This window comes from Polyodon spathula, chromosome 5 (assembly GCF_017654505.1).
Source record: "Polyodon spathula isolate WHYD16114869_AA chromosome 5, ASM1765450v1, whole genome shotgun sequence".
NCBI classification, from domain to species: domain Eukaryota; kingdom Metazoa; phylum Chordata; class Actinopteri; order Acipenseriformes; family Polyodontidae; genus Polyodon; species Polyodon spathula.
The window spans coordinates 34,215,755-34,242,076 of NC_054538.1; the positions used below are offsets into that span (position 1 = coordinate 34,215,755).

The 26,322-nt window shown below is 38.4% G+C and overlaps 1 protein-coding gene across 3 annotated transcripts in view; it reads right to left on the minus strand.

Moving 5' to 3' along the window:
- Positions 1–26,322, minus strand: part of enpp1 (ectonucleotide pyrophosphatase/phosphodiesterase 1) — a 40,205-nt gene that overhangs the window by 7,057 nt on the left and 6,826 nt on the right. For all 3 annotated transcript variants that reach the window (XM_041250444.1, XM_041250445.1, XM_041250446.1), the window contains exons 3-15: positions 23,376–23,501; positions 21,599–21,659; positions 16,498–16,595; positions 13,419–13,498; positions 13,181–13,300; positions 8,219–8,328; positions 7,896–7,961; positions 7,588–7,660; positions 6,964–7,072; positions 5,930–6,061; positions 5,500–5,531; positions 5,288–5,415; positions 3,156–3,225 (exon numbers count right to left, since the gene is read on the minus strand). In XM_041250444.1, coding sequence (XP_041106378.1) covers positions 3,156–3,225; positions 5,288–5,415; positions 5,500–5,531; positions 5,930–6,061; positions 6,964–7,072; positions 7,588–7,660; positions 7,896–7,961; positions 8,219–8,328; positions 13,181–13,300; positions 13,419–13,498; positions 16,498–16,595; positions 21,599–21,659; positions 23,376–23,501 — 1,205 coding nt within the window. The remainder of the gene's footprint in view (positions 1–3,155; positions 3,226–5,287; positions 5,416–5,499; positions 5,532–5,929; positions 6,062–6,963; positions 7,073–7,587; positions 7,661–7,895; positions 7,962–8,218; positions 8,329–13,180; positions 13,301–13,418; positions 13,499–16,497; positions 16,596–21,598; positions 21,660–23,375; positions 23,502–26,322) is intronic.

A 26,322-nucleotide genomic window follows, 5' to 3' on the forward strand; every position in this document is an offset into this window, starting at 1 on the left:
GGCTATTATTCCCCGCAAACTTTGCTTTTGTGACCAGGACAGTGATATTTCAAAATATCACTATTTCCAATGGGAAAACGGGCAAATGTGTGTCTTTTCGTTCACATAAAGTCAGAAAAAAACAACATATGAATCCAAATTAACAGGTATTTATACTAAAGTAATACAAACATGACTACAAAAGATTTAGAAGTGAGTAGTTTTTCGAGATTTACGATTATACTGTATTTACAGTGTGAACGAAAAGACACATTTGACCGTTTTCCCACTGGAAATAGTGATATTTTGAAATATCACTGTCCTGGTCACAAAATAAGTTTGTGGGGAATAATAGCCATTTTCTATACTTTTGAGGCATAAGCAATTAGGAAATAACACTTACTACCCAGGAACAACAACAACAACAAAAATCGTTACACGGTGTAATTTATCCAGGCTTCTTTGTTCTAACTCTGTTGTGTACTTCCTGTGACCGGCAGTAGGTGATGGCAAACCACATTAATTTCCCATTCTGTCTGCATTTGTTTTGGCAGTGGCATTCAGGTCTAAAACTATAATAAACTACAGTCAAGTAGTAGACAATCACTGCAGTGCATGCCTTTTCAATATAAGGGCAAAACCTCAAATCAATATAGATTGGAGGACACAAATATTTATTCAGAAGCTACAAACATAACGGGCCTCATTTACAAAGGGCACAAACATGCGCGATAAATCAAAATTGACTGCCCCATTTACTAACAAAGAGTGCATTCATTTGTGCACAGTAATTTACATACCATACCGTGCACACTACATCTATTGTGAGTGATAACTGCTGAATAATGTCAGAGACTTACCGGTAACCACCGTGATATCAAAAAGCCCCAGCTGTCCAGGCGTACCTTTTAGTCAGTGGCTTATTGTGAAAGTGGAGGTGGCTTACACTGATCAGAAATGAGCGATTAACATGACACAGCACTCAACACGTGACAGGCAACGTAAAATAAAACTACACTGCTTACCTTTTACCATGCATTCCTTGTCTGATATAAAAAAGAAAGCCTTTTCTCTTTAATGCATACGGCCCGTCCATTAGTTTCTAAAATTGCATTGTACTTTATCGTTTTGGAATTCTTTTTCAAAACAACCCGCCTCTTTAATATAACACGCATATTCAAAATTTGCACTCGGCATTGTATGAGCGACATTCCCATTAAGCCAATCACATCTCAAAGAGGTAGTAAAATAGCCAATGAAATAGCGCACAGGATCAGTTTCCTCACACACAGATCACATCATTTTGATAAAGTTAACGAAGCGAAGGCTTGTTTAAACTATTTATTTTACTTTGTGTCCCATCCGGCTAACCTATGATTGGGCTACCGCAGAGAAAATGCAGACATTCAATTGGTTGATCGTACCGCAGTATATATCGAGTACGTACAAGCACAGCATAAGCGAGCAGCACTGTCAACACACTGCTGTGACGCATTTGTTGGAAAACGTCTTTGAAGCTTTTTTCCGACGTTACGACCCGCTAGAAAAGTGTTCACGATTCATAATTTAAAAACAGCTGCAGCGGGCACCACTTCGTTGAGGACCACTGATACAGAGCATCCAGGAGGGAAAGGTAGTGGCGGACTTTTGTTTCAGTTGCAGGTACTGACAGTAAGTGTAACCAATAGGAGAGTCAAATATCTGCCAAGTTTTATGCAGCTGTCCAATCATAAGCAAGCAGAGGCCCTTCACATTATTCTGCATGAAAATTAAAGGCTAGTGAGTAGCCAATGGGAAAGTGAAAGGTCTGACAGCTGTCCAATCATTCGTGAGCAGAGGCGGGGTGTGAATATGCCGGGTAGGCACTGAACTTCGCCTACTGTTATTGAGAAAATATTTACAATTCAGTATTTACAATTCAGTTTTCTCTATATATATTTTTTATTTCACCAGACATGGGAAACACCATAGTAGATTTAGTTATGAATCCACTTTCTCTGAAATGTACTGGAGATGATGATCTTTAAAACAGAGTAGTGTTGACAAATTTGCCAAATTGAAACAAAGCAAGACACCATCTGTCTTCTTATTTTAGTTTATTCCTGGTTATCTGTGTAAACATGTTATTTAAAAATATTTGCATTGTGTATTTTATATAAATTATTTAATAAATAAGCGGAGCACGTACATAAACTCACCGCTCCCACTCTCCGAAGAAAGTGCCATCAGCTGTCCGCTTCTTTACAACACAGCAGACTCAAAATGCAGCCACCCAGAGTTACAGCATCGGAGGACAACGTAGCCCTGGGCAGCTTACAGGCAAGCCCGCAGGCGCCTGGACAGACCACAGGTGTTGCTGTTGCAATGTGAGCTTAGCCCTCCTCTCCCCAGGCAGCGCTCGGCCAATTAAGCACCACCCCATGGAAGCTCCAATCCTCGGTCGGCAAAGGAATAGCCTAGTCTCGAACTGGTGACGTCCAGACTATACAGCGCATCCTGCACTCCACGCGGAGCGCTTTACTGGATGCGCTACTTGGGAGCCCATGCATTGTTATTTATTTATTTATTCATTCTCTTTATTTAAAGTATTATGGATTTTCAGCAAGATGTATTTGTTTCGCATTAGTGAATCAAAGGAACAAATCTGTTGAATTGATTCACTAAACTGAATGAATCAAATGACTAGAGTCAGGAAAAAGAATCTGACTGCACACCACTCGTTTTCAGGCAAGAAAAATAGGTTTAAATAGCGAGCCTATCAGTGGTTAAGCCCGGTGTCCAAACAAAGTAATTATCATTTACTTTAATGTGCACAATACAATTACCGCTCTTTAGTAAATATGGTGTGAATTATTCAGGGTGGGGTGCCTCATTTAATTACATTATCATGCATTACCATACAAATCACATATTCATTCCGATTACCATAGTATGGCACAATAAAAGTAGTGTGCACCATAATATGCTCTCAGTTTCATGCAATAATGAATAGAATTGCAACAGTAAATACAGAAGTCACTAAAGTGCACAGTAATTGCAATTATCATGCACCATAAAAGTTTAGCGCCCTTTCGGAAATGAGGCCCAATAAAGTCTGAATCTCAGTTGAAGATCTCTGAAACACTTCTCACTGTATTAAATGCAGTCTGCAATCTTGTCAAGCACTAAATACTTGCCTCCATGTTTTTGAAGATGTTGTCAGAGCCATGGAACCCCCCTGTACAATATTTCAGACCATCTGGTTCTCTAAAAAAAGAAAGCAGAAAACTGTATCAAATAAGATGTGTGGGAGATGTATACACACACACACACACCAAAGAGTGGATTGCAATTTTTTAATTTTATTAAAATTGTGCAGCTCTATTTTTGTATATAAAATAAAAGCATTTATACTTTTCATTCCAAAACGATTCAAAAAAATGTTTAGCCTACTTAATGAAATCTGTCTGCTAAAACAGCATCTCATTTACAGTAACTCGTTATACTAGCATCTACAATGTCACTGCAGCAACTCGGGGAACAACAAAAAAGGAATTCTAATCAGTTAGACTAGCAAGACTGGTAAAATCAGCTCAGTTTATATGGTGCTGAACTAATTTATTTCAACATTTTGTTTTGTTTATGGACTTTGCAATATCTACACGGCGAGTGTCTCTAGTAATATCTACAAAGTATCGACAATAACACTCAACCATTTTATTAAAAATTTTCTAACAAGTCTGGCATAAACAATTTTGGCTGTTAATTAAACTTGTTAACATTTTTTTTTTTTTTAAAACCCACAAAAATGCTTAACATAAAATGAAGTCCTACTACAGCAACAGGTGCAGTTTACAGTGCCTCTGGGTTTCTGATCACATCGGATGAATTCCAGATTTTTTAAATCCTTTGATGGAAATGTCTGGTCTACTTCTAATGTTTTCAAGCAAACTGGCTTCATCACTACCATTCTCATATCCATTTTGACATCTGACACATTATTTCCCTTTTCCAGCGCCTCTTTCCCTGTTCTGCATACCAGTCTGCCAGAGGTATATGTACTGCATGAAACAAATGCTAAAGAATATCTAGATGGATTTCTCTTTTAAATTATTGACAATTTGACTAATACTGTCTGCAGTGAATGCACGTAACTTGAGTAACTTGGAAAAGCTCGGAAATTCTTCCTTTTCTGGGAGAATTCAGAACAATTCGAGTCCACTCAAGTTGGCTGTACATAGAAATGAAGTATTTGATTTTTCCCCCATTGTTTCCATTTGCAGTATGAAACAAGTCTGTAACACTAAATCTCCATTCTTGTGAAGACTGCTTCGATCTGTGATCTTGAATCCAATCTACTACCAGATTAATTTTGCTTGTGTGTATTACGTTTTTGTAGAGTTGGCAGTTTATGTTAAATATACCTTCCTAAACACGAAGACAGGCAGACTCAGTAAACATATAGATGGATATATAGATACATATTTCCAAACCATTTACAAACATATCAAAAGTAAAGTCAATTCTCATTAAAACACATTTCCTGATGCTATGAATATTCTACATGGCCCTGGCCAAATTTAGCAATCGCTTACTGTGAATTACTGCTTATAATATGGATTCACTTAACACAAATTTCCTGTTTGCAAATTATTCTGGAGCCCCGCAGGGAAGAAATTTGAATAAAACTAAATTGCCCTAGTTCAAACAGCTGAGGGTAAAGAGTATTGGGAAATTATTAGCTTGCATCCATATCTGCTCCTCTGTATTGTATTTTAGTGCTCTTTTGGGACTGTTGATCTATGATGCATTTCGAGATGACATAGACAAAGTTTGAGTTGCCACAGTTCAAGCTTCAATCCCATTTCTATGAAGCAGTGCAAAAAAAAACAACATGTATTACATATACTACACACAAAAAAGGAAGATGTTGCTGCAGATTTCCTGTAAACACTTTCTCAATTATTCTGAAAAACCATGATACAATAATACAGGCCTATGAACAGCAAACTATGGATGCAAGTTGTCAGTGTTTCCAGTTTGCACAATACACTGATGTTGAGGACACCTTGTTTCTTGATAAGACCTTTTTTTGCTGAACCCTTGAAATTCATATTAATGAGAGATGACTATTTTAACTTAATGTGGAAGGTAAAAAAAGATAAAACTTATATGGCTGGATATGAATATGCTGCTAATTTACCATATATAATCTAAGATTAGTGCTGATAATGTTCTGTGAAACCAGTCCATTTTCAATCAGAGCTACTAGCGCAATACATCAGATTTCTTGAATAGTCATATGTACAATAACTTCTGTTTGACTTACTGTGCTGCCTGCCACTGAGATTTCATATAGAAATGAACTGGTTCAATTCTGATGTTGCGGGCGAAGTGAAAACGCTTTGGTAGGTGTTGTTTCATATAAGGTTTAAAGTGTTGACTGGGAGCTTTGCACTGAAATAACAATCAAAACCATATAAATAAATAGCCCAGAGTCCAATAACAAATAAAGAAAATACATTTAATAAATACACTTACAGAAAGATTTTTCACAATGCCTTCATAGTCAACTGAAAAAGTCAAAAACTGCAATTATTATTGTATTAAATGACACATACTTGCCAGTGACACGGTAATTGATTGACTTTTTTGGTTCAATAGCCACATCTTAATAAAAGGTAGAAAATACTGCACCGGTACTGGAGTACCTATAATCTAGGTTAGTTCCATATTATTTGCTTATTTTCTCCACTAAACCACCTATCACCCACCTTTAAATTAAACATTATACAGTATCTTATGTTTAAGGTCACAATCTTAATATATATTTTTAAATCTCCTTAGTTATAATTTAGGAAGTACCATGATATCAAAAGTCTCCATATGCATTTCTAATAATGAGGCAATTTGTTCAGAAGTCAAATACTGTACAAAACATATGGAATAAAAAAATAAAAAAAATACATACAAGTAAAAAAGTCCTCTGGTAGATTCTTTGGTTGTAACCGAGCAGCAGGACCAGGTATTATTATGAAGTTGTCCACATTATCCATGTACTTAGATATATATTCTACCTTCTTACAGCTAGCTGCTTCCATTCCTATATGAAGAACATCATTAGTTTACCGTATTTTCTGTGCGTCTGTAGCGTGCACGGGGGAAGGCAGCAGCAGGGCTGGTAGGGGACGTAATCACATACAAAGACATAAGCCCGATATACGCTCCTTGCAAAGGAGTCGGCTCTTCAGTGAGAGAGGTTCCAGGTTCGCGCCCGCCCTCCGCCTGTGTGTGGACTGCCTCGCCCTGTGTGAGGCGCCTGCCTGCGTTAACCGAGATCGCTACATGTCCATTAAGCATAGAACTAAAGCACTTCTCGTTTAGTGCAATATGAACTACAACACACTCTACCAGTAACATTACGGTTATATGAACAGTTACAATAAACAATCATTTCAAATGCTTAAAAATGTGGCATTCGGTTTTAGTTTAGTTTAGATATTTAAAAAGGTTATGAACTTAAGCTGATAAAAAAAAAGCAAAAAAAAACAAAAAAAAAACAGGATTACTGTCAAATATTATAAGTATCAATGATCAGCTTCAGTTCTGTAGCAGTGCAATGCAATGATGAAATGCTAGGATATCCTGATGTATCTATGAACATTATCCAGGATGCCCCACCAGGACCAACATTTTTAAGTGATGATTACTGCTCCTGGCCTAGATTCAAACCTGCTAGACATAATTCTACAGCTCAGACAAAACTGAAGGAATACAGCCTGAAACAGGAAATACAGCAACAACAATTGGTATACATGAAAAAAAGTATTACTGTAGTTGTAAGGATTCATTCTTATAGATTTTTACCCGATTACACAACAGGTATATTCTGTAATATGAACTGTCTTGTTGTATTGCATTTATTAAAGTATAAGGCCAAATACAAAATAAGTATTTCCACAAGGTTTGAATTAATATTCTTATTAAAATTTAAAAAGCAGTTACCATGATCAGAAAGAAGGACAATGTTTACACAGTTATGCAAGTTTCTCTGTTTCAAACCATCCATTAGCATTGCTACCATCTTGTCTACTCTAAGCAAGGCCTGAATTACCTGTGAATAAAACAGCACAACACATATTTAGGACCATGTGCAAGGGCATGGGCAAAGGCACATTTTCTAAAACATTTATCTGTATAAAACTAGCAATAAATCGCTTAGAACAATAACTCTACCTGCTGCTAATTTTACCATTAAAATAGTATGACTCCTTTTTGTCTTTATCCTTGTAATCGCTACTACTAGAGTTTGACAGTCATATGCAAAATGATATATTTACATAAATTATTCAAAAAATCATTAATTTAAAAACATTCTTTGACTTTAACAGTTTGTACCTAAAATTATTCAGTGTAAAAATTGTTGTTTTTTATACTTTTGGCCCATGTTTATAGCAATTAGCTATTTAGTAAACCCTTTCCACCATCATATCTAAATGAATTATAGGGGAATCACCAACTTTAAACCCCCTTGCTGTTAGGATTAAACCATTTTGATATTCTTTAGTAAACCTAACAAAAAAAAAAAAAAAAAAAAAAAAAACAGCCACAGAATGTAAACAAACTCACTTCACTGCTCACAGGTCCAAAGTGATGCCCAGAGTGATCTGGTTCGTCAAGGTACAATGTGTTCAAGTCAGGTCTTAAACACAAAATGAAAAGGAATTTATTTAGAAAAAATGAACTTGTAGTGCAGAAAACAAAAAAAATATAAACCTTTACAATTATGCACTGAATACAGCATGCACAGGTAATTTGCTTCCTGTCACCATGGAAACTATCACTCAGTTTGGATATGTTCATAAACTCCCTGACACACTCTGAGTGATAAGCACCTGTGTCAACCAGTGTACTGATATCCCTAAACACTGTTTTACCTTTTTTCAGAAGGTAAACTCAACCACTTAAGGAGAGTGAAAATTCTTTCTTCAAATGGTATGCTCCTGCAAAAAAGAACAATTTAACAAATGTAACCTTTTTACAAAGCTATCCTTAATTATGGCATTTTAAAGAACCACCTGTTCATAAATCTTACAAGAAGTTTACAAACAACTTTTTAAATCAAAGTGCAACTTAGAATTTAGCATACTTGTGTAATGATAACTGGTGCCATCATGTATTTAGGGTAACTGAAATTCAACAAATTAACTATACATGTCTTAGTCAATTAAAAGTTTCAAAAGAGAAATCTTTTACCCACTTGTTATAAATCTGGTAGATATCTGGGTAAGTCTCATTGATTGCAACATCTGATCCAGGCCAGAAAAATGTTCCAGACTTCAGATTGTGATACTTTGCAGTCAACCATATCTGGAAAAACAAAATGAGTCTCCCTGAGATGAACTACATTATCTAAGTTTACAACCACAAAAGCGAAGATATGAATCTCATGCATGGGAGGTCAGTTCATTCTAAAGCCTTTATCACCACATAAAACAGGTGGTTTCAGAAAATTTACCAATATCTGTGAAATGTAGTCCCATGCCAACCGTCCATTTCTTTTTATCCCAGATAATTCTCAGGAGGTCCTCTGATTTTTGTTAAAAGGACATTGGGACCTTCTGTACAGACCACAATCAACATTCAGAAAAACTATTAGCTATGCAAACAAAAGTGGCTGAGGCAGAAATAAAATTAAAAGGGAAGATAAACGACTGTTGGGAAGTCCAAGGCTAATTATTTCCTAACCAGCACTCCAATTGCTGATGATGTCAATTCCACCTCAAATGTCACTGTATCAAAGGGAATCGTAAAGAGACGTCTTCGACAAGCTGGTATGATAGGGAGTGTGAAGCGCGAAAACCTTTGTCTCGAAAACTGAGAAGAGTGTAATGGACAGGTGAATCTATGTTTGACCTTTTCAGCTCCAAGAGGAAACAGCATGCGAGAAGAATAACAGGCGAGCGATTGTCAAAATGTTGTCTAGTGCCTACAATAAAACATTGCTGGTGCACAAACAGGAGATGTAGTAAAACTAGAAGGTACATTTTGTAAATGAACAACATCATTCCATTCTTAAACATCATGCAAAACCCTCATTAGGGCGACTTGTGGGTTTGTTTTTCAACATAATAATGAACCTAAAACAGATGAAACCTAAATTACTTAAAATCTGAAAGAACAGGTTATGAAACTGGTGCTGGCATCTCCAGTCGCCTGACCTTAACCCCATTAAAATACAATGGGATGAGCTTGACAGGAGAGCGAAAAAGATTGTAACCAGCACAACTATGCTCTGGGAGATGATTAGGACTGAATGGACAAACATAGACGACGCACTGCTAAAGCAGCAAGTGCGGCTGTGATTTTGAACAAGGGGGGACATTTTGATGAGAAAAGTTTGCAGTAACATGACAGCAAAACATACCCTCTGTTGAATTCTATTTTAAGGTCAATACATTTTCATATAAATCAAGTTAGATTAGTAAGATTTAGTGTTCTCATAATTCTGACCACGTGTGTGTGTGTACATGTGTGTGTGTAATTGGAAGAAACAAATGATTAGACATGTATATTGAAGTAGTTAGAAATGAAATAGTAACAGGCCTAAGAAGTAAAGGTAAACTAAATTTAACTGAAAATGAAGAAGCAGCAGCATTAAAAGGAATTAATACAGGATGATAGTGTCATTATAAGACCAGCAGATAAAGGTTCTTGGGTTGTGGTAGTAGTGTGGTAGTAGTGATTATATAAAAAGCAGTAGGGACTGAATTGCAAAAATGTAAATATATATGAAGTAAAAACTAACAATAATAACGGCATAATAAAAAGTGAGAATTTTAGCAGATAGATTATATAAAAATAGGTTTGTATCGAAATAATTAAAAACTTACATTCTTCTGCAAAATACATGAACAGGTTTGGTTAGAGGTAACCCAAAAATGTAGAAAGAAAAACACCCGAGGTGAATGACTGTTAGCACAACTGATAACTCAACATATGCTACTACGGAAATAGCTGAAAGCCAGCTGCTGGCACATGTTGAAAGCTTACCTAGCTATGTTAAAGATACAACACATTTTAAGAATATAAAAGGTTAAACTTCCAGAGAATACCATTTTATTTTGCATGGATGTAAAAATCCCTGTACCCCAGTGTTCTCAGGCATGACACTTTAGAAGCATGTAAAGAGGCTGTGGAATATAGATAAGAACATGATATCCACAGAAGAAATATTAAAAATGATCAAGATAATTTCACAAAATAGTTATTTTACATTTGGAAATAGAAGTTGCAAACAGAATGATGGCACAGCAATAGACTCAAAATAACCCATTAGAATACATAATCGCAAATAAAGAAATATTCAGTCTTAAATGTGATAAAATAAATTTAGGAGAGACAGGTACATTCAAACATAATCAAACACAAGAAATAAAGTAAATGAATCAATAGTTCAGCACTTTACAAACTAAAGTTTGTGGTTTTAGAAAAAAATATATAATTAGATAATGTACTGCAGTGAAATTGCTCAGTAATTTTGTCTAAATTTAGTCCCTATCCAGTCTAGCTATAAATCAGGGTCACTTAATCTTAAACACAGGAAGTGATTAGATATCAGAAAGATTAGAACAATCTGTATATGCAAAATTCAAGCGTAAAAAACAAAAACAACATCAACACCAGAAAAAGGGGACACAATGTTATTAGCAATGTTATTAGCAGGAAATAGGCTCTAAAACCTTGGTTAGAACACCTTTTAGACTATAATATAATTATATACATAATCCTCCATACTAAACGGCTAGTGATGTTTCGAGAGTATAAATTGACACAGTTTAACGAGGTTTCGGGACAATTCGTCGTTAATTTTAATAATTTTATAATATATATTATATAATATATATATATATAACACACGCGAAGTTTTTTCTTGTACAGCTCCAGAATCTTAAAACAAAATCCTTCTGCCAATGCTTCAGCTGCTGTAAGAACATAGAAGCAGTTGCTGAGTAGACTGGTTTTCCTTTTCACATCAATTGCTTGTAAATATCTTTTAAAAAGCAAATACTATAATGTGCACCTTTATGTAAATGTGAGGCATACTGAAATGTCACAATAATTGTACATTCACTAAAATACTTCTATTCCAAACCACTAGTTTACAAACAGTGTCAAAACAGAAGAAAAAAAGTACTGTATAAGAGAAGTACTGTATAAAGGCTGGCTCATAGTCTGTTGAGCAGTGGACAGAATTCATCTAGATGCTGAGCATCAGACGTATAAAATAGTCACTGATAGATACCAACAACCGTCAGGAGTATAGTGTCCCCCTGATACAAGACTACATGATAAAAAAGCCACAAGATAAGTTCTGTAGTTTAAAGATAATATAAAGAACTACATAGAAGCAGAACAGCACTAAAACACAGTATTCATTATTCTTTCAAGACAGAAAGAACAAAACCAAAATAAAGTATGACGGGTGAAGGACGGGGCATGCTGAAACAGTAACTATTCATAATGTCAGAGCACTGGCCATCTAAGACTATTTGGTTTCACGTTGTTTTATTTTATTTTTTCTGGATTGAAGAAGCCTACCATTTATTACAGGAAACTGGCACAACATCAGTCTACTTGTTTTTTAACTGCTACATTTCAGTCCCCTGCTGTGCACATTGTGGGTTTCCTTACAACACCACATATGTATATAGGAACAGCTTCCACCGTTATGTATGTCATACAGACTTGCAAAATGTGAACTGATGTCAGACAAGTCTCCTAAAGTGGAGGCTGAAATATGTAGAAGATATTACATAACCTACATGTGAACACATACCCGACAGCAATCACAAACGTACCAATATAACAAAATACTGTTTATTGTTTTGAAAAATGACAGCAAAACATCCACACTTCATAAAATAAATTATGTACCATGTAATATGTGTGTAAATGTTCTCTACTACAACCTGATAACATGTTGAAGGACTGTGATGACAGCATGCTTCCAAGATATTTAGAAATGTGTTCCTTTTGTTTCAGAAGCGCAGAACTATTGCTGACCATTTATTTAAATTTAGTAATTGGATTTAGTATTTGCTTTTTTGTTACACTTAGTTTAGAAAGTTTAAATGTTTGTCTCTCATATTGTGGGAGTGTTGTCACAAGTTCTTTGGAGTTTAAAATCCCACTTACACAGACAGAAGTGTTTGTTGTAAGTGAAGATAGCAGCGAGAACTGTGTTTTAGAAGTATAACATGAAAGTTGCATTAGAAAAATAAAAATTGCAAACAAAGGAATATGATCCGGGAACGGAGGGTAAAGTTATTGATCATTTTGCCAAATCTAAAACAGTTTAAGATCTAAATAATTGCAGGCAATGGGTTTTCGAGAAGGCAAAATGTAAGCTTGTTAACAATGGTCAAAGCCAGGAAAGAAATGCAAAAGCAGTGTTTATATCCAATGCCTCTGTAATTGATGGAGATTTACAAATTGATTATGAAATTGCTGTTGTTCCTGAACCTCTCTAGAAGATATGTGAAATAAAAAGGAGAAGTGGGGTGTTTATGTGGAAATTAATTTTGTTGTAGAATATGGGGTAACATTTTTGCTACATAGGACCCTGAAAAGTATGCAGTCTTTACCCTAGGATGTAAGGTATGCATTACAAAATGTGGGTGGAAAAACATAAATGTAGTTCTTGTTGTGTAGATGAGGAATGAAAAACTACAGCTCCCTACCCAAAAACAGTTAAGCTAATACACCGGTTTGTAATTTAACAAGCCAGGCACGTGTAAAATGACAGATTTCAAAGTCAATAGCTGTCTGTGTGAAGGTAAGGACCTGCGTATAGATCTGAATATGGTGTACGTCAAAAAAAGTATATTACTTCTGTGATATGTGAATATATTTAAAGTCAGTAAGCCGGATTAGTGGTCTGACTGAAATCAGTGGTCTGACTGGATCCTGTTATAATGCTCGGAAGGTAGGATTTATTTTTGGTTGTATTGTTTGTTAAAAGATGCTCTGTTTCCACTTGAAAAGAGACACCACAGAAGAAAAACATACTGGTACCGTCCTGTTTAAAACCATCCTTTGTTGTCGGAAGTGCTTTATCCACCAAAGGTAGTGTTCGGAACCCAGAACTGTGTTCAAAGCTATACATAGTTTTACGTTTGACATGTGTAATACTATAATTGTTGAAAAGATTGTTACTTACAGGTTGGCCTTGGTACCAGCTGGGATTGAACTTCTCCTTCGTGTTAAGGCTGAAAGTGGCATTTCGAGTCACATCATACATGTTATTATCCACTATGCCATGGGATTCTGGATAGAGTCCCTGTAAAACATTAAGGGAAGGGAGTAAAACTGCCAGACTTACAAGCCTTTTGGCCTTCGTCAGTGTAATGTTTCTCATAGTTCTACCTCAGAATCTAAAACCTATGGAGATTACTCACTGTAACAATGCTGTAGTGGTTGGGAAATGTTTTGGAAGGGTAAGCGGGTCTCATGTAAGGGGCAGAGGTTCCACATTCTTCTGTAATAAAAATAAAAAAATAAATAATAATGATGAAAATGTACTGGTACTCAAATATTTTTGTACATAGTTGTCACTCTGGGGTGATTTATTTAGGGCAGTAGTAGATTTAGGGGAGTAGCACCGTTATGCCGTGGTCCCAAATACTGACAACAGTAAATGGGGTAGTACGCAGTGATTACCAGCAAAGGTATACTTCTTTTCACAGTCCTGGTTGCACTCGCAGGTGCTGAGAATCATAAACCAAAACCAAAGGCGAAAGCAAAAAGGAAAATAAGACACAGTAACAAAACTACAAATAAAAGGTGTCGCTCTTTGCTCTCCGCTATGACTTGGTGTGGCAGTGCGATTGCCCTGCACAGTGGTAAATTAGTGTTGGTGTGGTTTATATGTGGGAATGGGTTTATTTTGTGACGTTTTGGTACTTGATTAGTTTGATTGTATTATTGTTTACAGACGGGCGCTCGATTGAGACTAGCTGCTTGCTATGCTTGGTTGAGGGAAGGGCAGCAAGTGATTGGCTGTGCTGGTCCTCAATCAGCAGGTGGGCGGGTCTCGACCGAGTGTCCGTCAGTTTAAAAACATCTGCGGGAGATAGCTCGGGGCTGCTGCAAGGCCTGCCGTTTTCACGGCACCTTTTGAGTTATAGTTTGGGGTATTGTGTTTTATTTTGCACTTTTTGTACGGTTTACTGTATTTGTCCTCTGTGCGTTACCATCGCTGGTAACGTCACATGACCGCCTTTATTTTACTTTCACTTTCTTTTTGTTGTTAATAAATCCTGCGCGCCTGTGCCGGCGTTTCAACCCCAACCTCTGTCTCTCTGTATGCTTGAACAGCGGCGACCCACGCGTGTGACCCGAGGAAGACCCTGTCACACTTGGGTTTCAGAGATACTTTCCTGATCCCTCACTAACACTCAGGAGGGTTGCCCAGTATGCCTCAGCTAAACTGACCACGTCTTGCTTGGGTACGTAATATAATAATAAGTAGAGAGACGACACCCTCACCCAACCTCTCTGTGTCATTTCCATGATTGACAGGCAGATCCCACAGGGCTCCCGACCACCCCCAACCCCGCCCCCGCAGGATCATGCATGCGTCAGATACCCAGCACAGACCTCGCCCTGCTACAATAGTTCTCCGGGAAACTGTTTTATTTATAGCACTGATGTCAATATCCAGTATTGCAAGGACAGATCAAAATTCTCTTCAACACAACCACGTTTTTTGCATGTGCAATGGCATATTCTAAAATTCTGTTTGTGAAAGGATAGCGTCACAGCCAAAAGATAGAAGCTGCAATTTAAGGCGCTGGGGCACACGTTTAATTAACATAAAAAATAAAGAAACAAGCACAAGGGCCTAAACAAAAGGTTTAAACAAAAACAAAACCGCACTTGTAGGCTGAGCATTCGCCTTCACTACTAAGCTATATTTGACATACAAATCACAAAAATGATATTCTCAACAATGATATAAAATGATATTCTCAACAAATGATTTCTAGCTGCTTATATGCAGTTGTGGTTGGAGCTCAACTTTTCAGTTATTCACTCCAACCACATTCTTACGTGGAGTTGGCAGGGAGAGATTAACTCCTTCCCTGCCAACTCAACACAACCCATGTGCAGGACCTCTGCCCTGTCACACTGTTGCATGGAAAATACTATAAATTACAGTCATAGTCAAGATAGATTTTATTTAAATACAGTGCTTTAAAATGTCTGCAAGTTTTAAATTGGAGCAACCGTAAAACTGTGTGGACTAAACATTTCAAAATATTTGTTTTTCAAATGTTATATATTTCTTTGCTAATACGTATCACTTAAATTCAAGGCCTGTATCTGATAATTCTAGCTTAAAGTTTACTTAAGTTGCTTAATTACTATGCAAATGTAAACGGGATATACTGAATTCTATTTTAGCAAGGGAGTAATTTAGTTTAAATTCTTCCAGATTTGTTTACTTAAGTTAAAATTAGTCACCCAGCATGAGCTCAAGTAATTGATAGAGCCAATTTTACAGAAGTGGACATTTCTTTCCAGATATGCTGTTTACAGTAACATAATGCAGAATGGTTTATTTTATCTCTGAAACTTAACAAAACAGTCACCCTCTCCAAATACCTACAGAACTAAAGACAGATCTGTTCTACGTTGTGAAGAGAGGTTGTGCTACACCAGGGGTCTTCAACCCTGGTCCTGGAGAGCCCCTGTCCAGTAGGTTTTATAGGTGTCTTTACATCATCAGTTGCTAAAGATCTGGAACACATGTTAATCTTGACTAATTAAGCCAATAATTGGTTCAATTAAGTAACTGAGAGATTGGTTGAAACGAAAACCAGCAGCCAGAGTAGCTCTCTAGGACCAGGGTTGGAGACTCCTGTGCGACACTATAAATAAAGGCCATGTGTATGCACAGCTATGGCAAAAAATTTGCATCACCCTATAGAATAAACTAATTTTACTTTATAAAGTCGAATGAAACCTGCTGAATAAAGTTACATTAACATATTGCATTACATACAGCTTTGTAGTTTTCCACGTACTTAATGAAGAACTAACAAATTGAAGATTTTGAAATGTCAAATTTTAACAGGAAATATTACTACTACTATGGCTTTGAGCAGATTTTTGCAATAACATTTTGTAGTTTCTTTGGTTACATGACGTTAAAGGAAAGATCTAATTCATGTTCATATAGTTTATTTTTTATTTGGTCTCAATTCTAAAACTCTAGGTGATGCAAAACTTTTGGCTATAGCTGTACACTGTATATACTGAAAGGCATAACCCATTTAACCCCTCTTAATGACCGAGTCCATGACAAGATTTTTTTCATTATAAAAACATGCTAAGTAAAGCAGAAACACGGTAATGAGTAGAAAGTTTATAAAACACCTCTAATGATGTAAACAATAAACTTGTTAAAATAGAACCTTATTTAACAAAAAACGAGATTTTAGTATATGCAAATTACTTTTGTATATTACTTACTTAATCTATATATTGCTGGCATTAAACCACCCCAGGTTTGCAAGTATTCAGCTCGGAACCCATCCAAGGAAATCAGAATGACAGGTGGTCGTGAAAATCTGTTCAAAAGTGTGAAAATGTGTTATATTTACTTTATGACACCTAGCATTGCCTTCAAAGCTCCAGCCACTGGGGCCACATTCATATAAATGCTCTGGAATCCTCCCCCCCCCACAAAAAAAAAAAAAAAAAAAAAACAATACACCTTTTTTAAATTAAGCAGGTAACAAATAAACAAAGCAGTTTTTTTTCAGGCTAAACCACAGTGGAATAACGTCATACCCAGCTTGTCCAGTAGCAATACCAGAATGAACCAGACGAGTGGTAGATGGATCAACCTACATGCTGGCTCAAAATATATGCATGATGTGGTCGGTGGCTATGTGGGCAGCGTTGCTGGCTGCCACTTCCTTAAACTGCTAGTGCTATTTTTTGGAAAACGTATAATGTCCCCAAAATTAGGCAAACATTCCCTGTCCCTCCTCAGAAAACATGTTAATGTAGACAAGTGGTTTCCATGAAAACATTGGGAGGCATACTCTGGGGCTGATGTAAGGACAAGCACAGTGCAAACAATTGTGGCTGCAAAATCCGCATTGCCAGGCAATTATTTAGCACTGCAGCCTATGTAAGCTTAAACAGCAATACAAATTAGTCAATATGCACAAATAATGAGCTGCAATCATGACAAGGGTCACAATGACCGTCACCTGTGCATCAAACTATTTAGCAGCCGCACTGGAGGTGAGGCGAGTTAGGAGTACAGAGAGCAGTAGTCGCTGTATGAGATTTGTGGAGCACGAAAATCAAACCAAACAAAAAAGATTGATGAAAAGGTGAAATTCAGCTATTAGGTCTACAATGACCTGCGGTGAGACGATAACGCCTTAGTAATGCATCCTCCGGCATCTCAAACAAAGTGACCCTGGGTTTGAATATGCAGTCTTGCCCTTCTCCCTGAAGGTTTTCCTGCCTGTCCTCAACAAGAGCCAAGTGTTGCCGCATCAGGAAGTGTACCACAGCAGCCATCCTGAGGCCAACGACAGGTCTCTGCAGGTGTGTGCTTTTATAGAGCTCTTAATTACTCGCTTCTACAATGGTTTGCACTTTGTAAGAGGAGGTTTTGTTCTGAGGTGCACTAGGGTGGACATTTTGAAAAGAGCTTTGAAACAGACTTTAAAAGTTATGTGAAAAAAGTTGTCAGGATGTTAATTTTTTTTTTTTTTCAAGGTATGTTATTTAAGCAGTTATAGCAACACATGGAGATGTATAATGTTATATATTTTGGAAATAGGATATGTTAAACAACTATGATGTTTAATGTAATATGCTCACATCTACTAGTAGTGCATCATATATTTGTAGGGAAAGCACTGCCAACTATGGTTTAACACTTCATACAATTAAGGCACAAGTGACTGAGGTGAATTATCATGTCCAAACGCTTGGAGCTGTCAAAACACAGTATGCCAAATATACCTGTTGTATTTTTAAGATGAGCTACACCTACAGTATGCACACCAATTAGTACAAATGTTGTTAAAAAAAATAAAAAAACATGAATGAACAGACAAGTACTTTGATAGCCTCTAACCTGCTAAGTTACGGGAATTGACACTTACTTTCTCAGCCATTGTCAAACTGAAAAGCTAAAACCCATAATAAACTGCCAACTTTAAATGCAGTTAGGAGTACAAACCTAGCCTCATGGGGAGCCCCGGAGGCACACTTTTTTCGGATACTAACACCGTGCATATGATATATTATCACGTGCACCGATAGAAGTGTTCTATCATTCAGCACGCGACAAGATATTTATTTATATATATATATATATATATATATATATATATATATATATATATATATATATATATATATATATATATATATATATATATATCTGGGGAGAGTCCGAGACATTGTGTGGTTTCGAAGCTGGATCCTCTTATTTTACAAGCCTCAGCAATTTACATCTTCAACATACAGCTATAGCCAAAATGTTTTGCATCACCTTATAGAATTAACTAATTTTGCTCCATAGTCGAATGAAAGCTGCTGCATAGTGTTACATGAACATATTCAATTACATTCCTGGATTTGGCTAATGCATATGGTTCAGTGCCACATGCACTTCTTTAGGCATTTGATTTTTTCAGTGTACCGATGACAATAACAAAATTTAGTGAAAGCCTACTTTGGAGATTTGAAATTTTAATTTTCAACTTCAGAATTCAGCACTACATGGCATTGCCTAGAAGTTGGAATAATGGCAGGATGCACCACTTCTCCACTGGCTTTTATCATGGCAATGGAAGTAATTTTTAGGGCATCAAAATGGGTAGTGGAATAAGACTACCACCAATTCTAACATACATAGATGACATGACAACCATGACTACAACAGTAGCCTGCACAGAAGTTATTGGGCAAATTAACCAATAACATTGAATGGGCAAGAATGCAATTCACGCCCACTAAATCAAGGAGCATCTCTATAATTAAAGGTAAAGTAGTAGATAAAAGGTTAATGGTGAGGAAATACCAACCAGTGTTTGAGAAGACAGTGAAAAGTCTTGGAAAATGGTACAACAGGGATCTAAAGGACACAGTTTGTGTGGGACAGGTTAGACAACAAGCAGTGGAAGGGTTGAAGAGCGTAGACAGCAGCGCTTTAACAGGCAAACTGACTATGGTGCTTTCAATTTGGTCTACTGCCAAGGCTGCTGTGGCCACTGACTGTGTACAACGTTTCTCTGGACAACAGTAGAGAAGCTGAAAGCTTTAATCAGTTCATATGTCAGGAAATGGTTGGGAGTTCCACGCTGCCTCAGCAGAGTGGAGCTTTATGGTAAAGGAATACTGCAGCTACCAGTATCCACTCTAACTGAAGAGTTCAAGTGTGTCACAGTTCGACTGGAAATTACAAATGCTTCAACGGAGGAAGCTGGTAGTCAACGAGGTGCAAAAGCAGGAGGAGAGGATGAGGTGAGTAAAGGCCGTTTCCCAGGCCAGTCAGGGAGAATGGATGAGATGGGAGTGCGTGGAACAATACAAGATTGGCTGGCAAGACCTATAGATAATGGAACAGAGCAGGATCAGTTTCCTCATCAGATCAACATATGATGTTCTCCCATCACCACAGAACCTAAACCTCTGGGTAGGCGAGGATCCCTCAATGTCCTTTGTGTTTATCACCTGCAACAATAAGGCATATTTTGACAGGATGGAAGGTGGGTCTTGGCCAATGATGGTTTACTTGGTGCCATGACCAGATGCTGCAATGTTTGGCCTTAGCACTGGAAGACAAGCATAACATGGACAACAAGTTGCGACCAGTTCTATCAAAGCATTACACACAAAAGACAACATTCCTCTGTCCAGGGCAGATGTTGGTTAACAGCTTATTTTTTCCTCCTGGGATTGCCACCACTAACCTTCGACCAGATATTGTCTTGTGGTCTGGATCAGCAAGTCTTGTTCACCTGGTAGAGTTAACAGTGCCATGGAAAGATTCTGTGGGTGAGGTGAAAGAGAAAGAAAATGCGGTATGCTGAACTAGCTGCTGAAGCGGGTCAGCGAGGATGGAGAGTCCGAACTTACCCAGTGGAGGCGGGTTTTCGAGGATTTCTGGCACACTCTACAACCCGGTTTCTCAGGAGACATTGGGTTCAGTGGCCAAAAGTTGAGTCACACAGTGACGAACTTATCTGAAGCAGTAGAAAGGAGCAGTAACTGGCTGTGGTTGAGACAGAAAGATTCTGGCTGGGGATCTCAAGCACAACAAGAAGAAAGCAACGCTGATGTACAGGTAAGTAAGCTGGGCTGAGCTGAGTGGAGGATGGAGGGGGTGATCTTGGGGCGCCAGAATCACTGTCGAGCCATCTTGAGGCGTTGTGGGCTAGTCGACGAAACAGAGTGCAGAAGGTGCCCACTTGAAGACCCCAGAGATGTACCCTACTTAGCTCAGTCCAGACGGTTGTCATGCTGATGTGCTGGGGAGACGTGGGGGAAAAAAACAAGCGGTTGTCAGCTGAATGTTGCGCTGGGGAGACCACACTATGGTTGATCCCCAGAGCCAGCATCGCAGCCGTTGTGTGTGCTGATGCACTGGGGAGGCAAAATAAGCTGATCCCTGGAGCCAGCATTACACTTCAGCCATCAACACCAGACAGAAGGATATCTACATCATCAGATGGAAAGCAACGTAAATGGATGGAGATGCAGATGGATCACATTAGTTTACTGTAAAGCTACGTCTTAGCTGGAGCTTATCTTGTAATGGAAATCATCATCACTGCTTTGTAGTTTTCCATATACTCAATGAAAAACTGAGAAATTAAAAGTATATAAAAAATATGACATTTCAAAATCTAAAATGAAATACTGTACTACTATTATGGCTTCCAGTAGACTTTTACAATATCATTTTGTAGTTTTTTTTATTGCATGATGTGAAATAAAATAATTCATTATGTTATATATATATATATATATATATATATATATATATATATATATATATATATATATATATATATATATATATCTAATCCTAAAATTCTAGCTGATGCAAAAGTTTTGGCCATAGCTGTAGTCTTAAGGTACGTCAGTTCTGTATAACACGATGAACTGAGCTGAGACACCAAATTGTTTCGTGTAATTATTAGTCTGGCTTCACTGATATAACCCATTGTTTTGATATGCTGGGTCTCACTGTTCTGAATTATGTTTCAGGATCTATTGTTTAAAATTTTGACAAAATGTTTTATAGAATTACACCTCTTTTGTATATTTATTTTTCAACTAATCATTACCTTACAGTTGTAAGCAATTATAAATGTTTCCTACTTTATAAAGATTATTTTAAAAATTGTGTAAGATCAATAAAATATTATAGTGAAATGTACTGATCCATTGTAAGTAATCCTGGTAACTAGGAAACTCCAAGAGTCAGAAGTCCAATGGGAAAGCTTTAGCACATTTATTTTGCAATAAGAAGCTATTTAAACATGAAAAACACTTTTGTATTCAGTTCTTGTATTGAATATGTACATATTACCCTGCTGGACACTGGGGTGTATCAATATCCTCACAGTCTGCCTCCAACCAGCTTTTCTCACCTTTGAAAAAGATTAAACAAAAAGAACCTATCATTTTCCTCATAAAATGTTTCATGTAAGACTTCAGTTACAGTATTCTGGAAAAGCTTTCATAAATTACTTTAGCAAGCCACACACAAAGCAATGATAATATACCACCTTAGACAAGAACTGAAAAATATGTTGCATATTTAATTAGCTATTTTACAACCAGGATACACTAGGCGTTACCTGACTGAGCCGCTCGGAGTGAGAACGCTCAGAAAGCACACTGAGCAGATTTAAATGACTTAACGCTCTGCTCCACGAGAGAGCTGAGCAACGTTTAAAAATGGAGAAAATAATTCTTTGCTTGTGTGTGTTTCTGAGGTGATGGTACATGAAATGGCCCTGTGTGAAGTTACTGTCCCCTGCTGTACCTCACTGAGTTCGGCGCTCTGTTTGGACTGAACCTCATATCTGGCTGTGTTTAATACCGACAATACCGACATTAATAATGAAAATTATGAATAATATTAATATTACAAGCCTAATAATTATACATTAATAACAGTAAAACAGCTCTACATTTAAAAAAAAATGAAACTAAATGGTCCAAATTCGAAAACAACAATTTTTACCATCTTCTTTAGCAAATTAATACATAACCTCATAAGCCGAAAGCAGTTCATCGTTCTTGACAAACGTATTTGTCAATCCTGCTTGTCATCTCCACTTGTTTCCTGGAGGTGGCCATTCCGTTCGCTCATTCTGATCACTGATGAAAAATGCTAATGTACATGCTTCTAACTGCTTAATTCTATAACTCTCAAAACTATTCAAAAGCTCTCAAGGGCATTATTGCACATTATAAGTCATGTCCCCATTGGAACCAACTACACCTAGTTTCTCTGAGAATGCAGATCTCACACATAAAATGTGACTGGCAAAGCAATTTAAATGTTTAAAACATTTAAAGTTAAAAACAGATAAAGGTCATTAACATCAGGTTTTTGTCTGTTTTTTATTTAGATTTATAATAATAGTCTTTATTTTTACATAGTCCCTTTCATAGCGGACCACCATCACAAAGCGCTTTACAGAGGTAGGCTGTGAAATGTGCATTATATGCAGTCACTTACAATAGGACATTGATTTAACATCTCATCTGCAGGATGGAGCACAAGCAGATTAGGTGACTTGCTCAGGGTCACACAGTGAGTCAGTCAGTGGCAGAGGTGGGATGTGAACCAGTGACCTTCTGGTTACAAGCCCTGGACTTTAACCACTGGACTACACTGCCTCTATTTAATATCTTATAATATGCTTAGAAGTGTTCAGTGACTACCTTTTATTGAGTCGTCTCTCTTGCACTCTGTATGATAGACTCGACAAAGCAACAGGGCGGGAGAAATACACTCTCAGCTTGATTAGAGTCACCAAACACTTACAAAACATACAATGTAACCCGGCAACGCTGAACCGTCTCATTGGTTATGTAGCTGTTAGCTTTCATATCAAGCTCAGTAGGGTAATATTCCAATAGTATTAAATATAATGTACTATATTATATAGGTTAGACACTGAGCCTTTATTATGAAACATTAGCACTAATGAGAATGCAAGCATATGGGAGCTATGACCATAGTGTATTATAAACAATTCCATAGTAATGGTGGCTAGAGAGCAGTATAGTGCTACCAGGATAACAACAATGTAACACCCCATACGTTGCTCCCCTATCTATTTAATTCTTACCTTGACAAACACTATTATAATTGGTACAGCAGTCTCCTTTAGTTAAACAATCATCAGAACAGAAACAATGACTTCCAGGCAGCCTTTGTTCACCACACCGCAGTTTGGTACATGTCCAGTCCAGAGCTGCAAACAATAGTAGTAACTAATGAGACACAGTGGTGCAAACAATCACTTAAGCATACTTCTCTGCTTTTAATGCAGCTTAAATCAGGGGTTAGTGATACTCAAATACTTTCTTGGATTTAGTGCTGTGTATTGTTTACTCTATGCTTTCACAGCTTTTAAAAACCAAAATGAGCTTTAATGTAATGTAATGCAATGTCACATTGCAGCTTGGTACTGCTGACTTTTGCAATACATCCAGACTATTTGCCAGATTTATTTACAGAGATGTTATATCCAGTTAGTCATTATGAAACAAATTACTATTTAAAAATATACATTCATTAAAAAAAAGATCGAGGCCTCCTCACATTGCTGGCAGAAAATGCCTCAGGTAGACAGCCAATTGACAAAATGACATCAATTCACATCAAACCTCAGAAAGCACAGCCAACCAATGGGAACAATTAGCATGTCATGATTTGTCAGTCTAAGAATTTTTACACTTACAAAATGAAATCTTTAATTGTAGCAATTTACTGCACTGTAATGTATATATAGTACTAATTTAGACATTAAAATTGCTATTCTCCAGGTTAATCTTTTTGAGAAGTACAGCCACATCATTATTTATAGGGTTTTTTGGGGGTTTTTTTGTGTGAAAAAATGTAAATTGTTCCTGGCATAACTGCACCTTTCATCCCGACAATGTGAATCACTAGGTGCAACAGGATAGCCGGGTAGTGACGTCCCCAGACCGGACAGCTAACAGAGAGACACATAGGCAGGTACTCGGGTGAAAGCGCTGTGGTGCATTTTTATTCACAAAAAAAATAAAACAAATATTTAAACAAAAACACTGCTCAGACCAAAATAAAAGGTTTAAACAAAAATAAATCTCAAACACAAATCCAACAAAACAAAACCCCGGTCATAGTCCCGGCCTAAGAACAGAGGCAACCATGTGTCGATAGGTGGCAGCCACGGTGAGAGGCCCTCCTCCAATGTCAATACTGACAGCGGCCATGCTGGCTCCTCTAGCAAAAGCAATGCTGTTAGCGGAAATGCTGACGGCGGCAAGGCTGGCTCCTCCAGCCAAGGCAGAACTTGCACCATCGTGGTGCACTCTGGAAGTTGTGGTGGCATGGGCAGCGGGTACACTATGGAGGTAGCAGAGGTGCTGGGTATTCTGGAAGCGACGATGGCACTGGCAGCGATCATGCTGCTCTCAGCACATGACACTCCGGCAATTGCAGCGGCGCGGCGCACTCGCCAGTAAAACGGCTATGGGAGGAGGTGGTCTTCTCACCTCCCACCTTCTCTGTAGGGGACGGCTCCCTCTTCTGGGGCTCCGGTAATAGAACTTCCTATAGCAACACTGCTGCTGGTGGAGGTGGTCTCCTGACCCTCACTCCCCCACCCTCCTTCTCTGTATAGCCAACGGTACCCAGTCTTTTTGGGCTCCGGCCACAGAATTTCCAACAGTGAAACTGCTGTGTGTGGACACCACAAATGAGGACACCACAAGCAGGCATCCCCGGGTGGTGTCATGCAAGCATACCTGGGCGGTGCAGGTTTTGCAGCCCCAGGTGCTGCAATACAGGGCAGGAACAGTCCCTCGGGTGGCAATGGCAGGTGTGGACCCTAGGGAGGCAATGGCAGCCTTGGACCCGTTGGATGTAGCTCGAGCTCCTGTGGTGGTGGAGGAGGAAGCAGCAGGTAGTCTTCCTCTGGCAGTGGAGGCGGGAGCAGCAGGTAGCCTCCCTCTAGTGGTGGAAGCGAGAGCAGCAGGTAGTCTCCCTCTAGTAATGGAAGCGGTGCGACTCTCCCTCAGCCACTGGAGACTGGTGCGGCTCTCCCTCGATCACTGGAGACTTGGGCTTCACTTTCTTGGGATCTGGACATGTGGTCTTCCTCTTCTTGGGCTGTGGATGCTCGGCCTCCCCCCTTTTGGGCACTGGAGACATAGGCTTACCCCTCTTGAGCTGTGGGCTGTGGATGCTCTGGCTCCCTTCCTCTTGGGCTGTGGACACTCTGACTCAACCCTTCTAGGTGCTGGATGCTTGGGCTCCTCCCTTCTGGGCGCTGGACGCTCGACTCATTGGATGCTCTGGCTCCTCCCAATCCAGGTCCGCATCTGTGTCCCAGACGGCCTCCAGGCAGCTGTCCTCCTCATGCCCATAGCACAGGCAGTTTGTGCACCACTCCCCACTCAGGCGCTGCTGATGGCAGTGATTTCCTCTCTCACTCTTCATAGACCCAGTCCACAACCTGGGTCATTCTCTCCACTGCTTCCATGAGCCCTGGATACCCTCTGCTGAGCCCCTTCAGCTGGATTTCAGGTTTCAGGCTGACGAAATCCAGTAGGATATCCAGATGGCTGTCCTCCAGCAGATGTCTCCCCTCCATTCTCAGTCATAGGGAGGTACTGGTTTCCCTCAGCCAGCCCTCATACCTCTTCATTCTTCTTCTTCAAAAAAAATCCTTTTCTTCTTCTTCTTCAAAAATGTGTACCAGCAGTACCTGTTCTGGCCTGGGTCAACAGAAGCGCTATAATCCCACGTTGCACACCATGTGTGTCAGGTTGGCTGAGTAGTCTGGTCTGGGGACATCACAGCTGACAGAGAGACACAGGCAGGTACTCGGGTGCGGCACGTTTTTATTCACAAAAACAATAAAATAAATATTTAAACAAAAGCACTGCTGAGAGCAAAATAAAAGGGTTAAAGAAAAACAAATCTCGAACATAAAGCCAGCAAACAAATACCGTGCTGGTCTGCCCAGCACCAGCAGCAATTGCTTTTTCTTTTTTACTCTGTTTCATTTTTCCCCATCTCTCTCA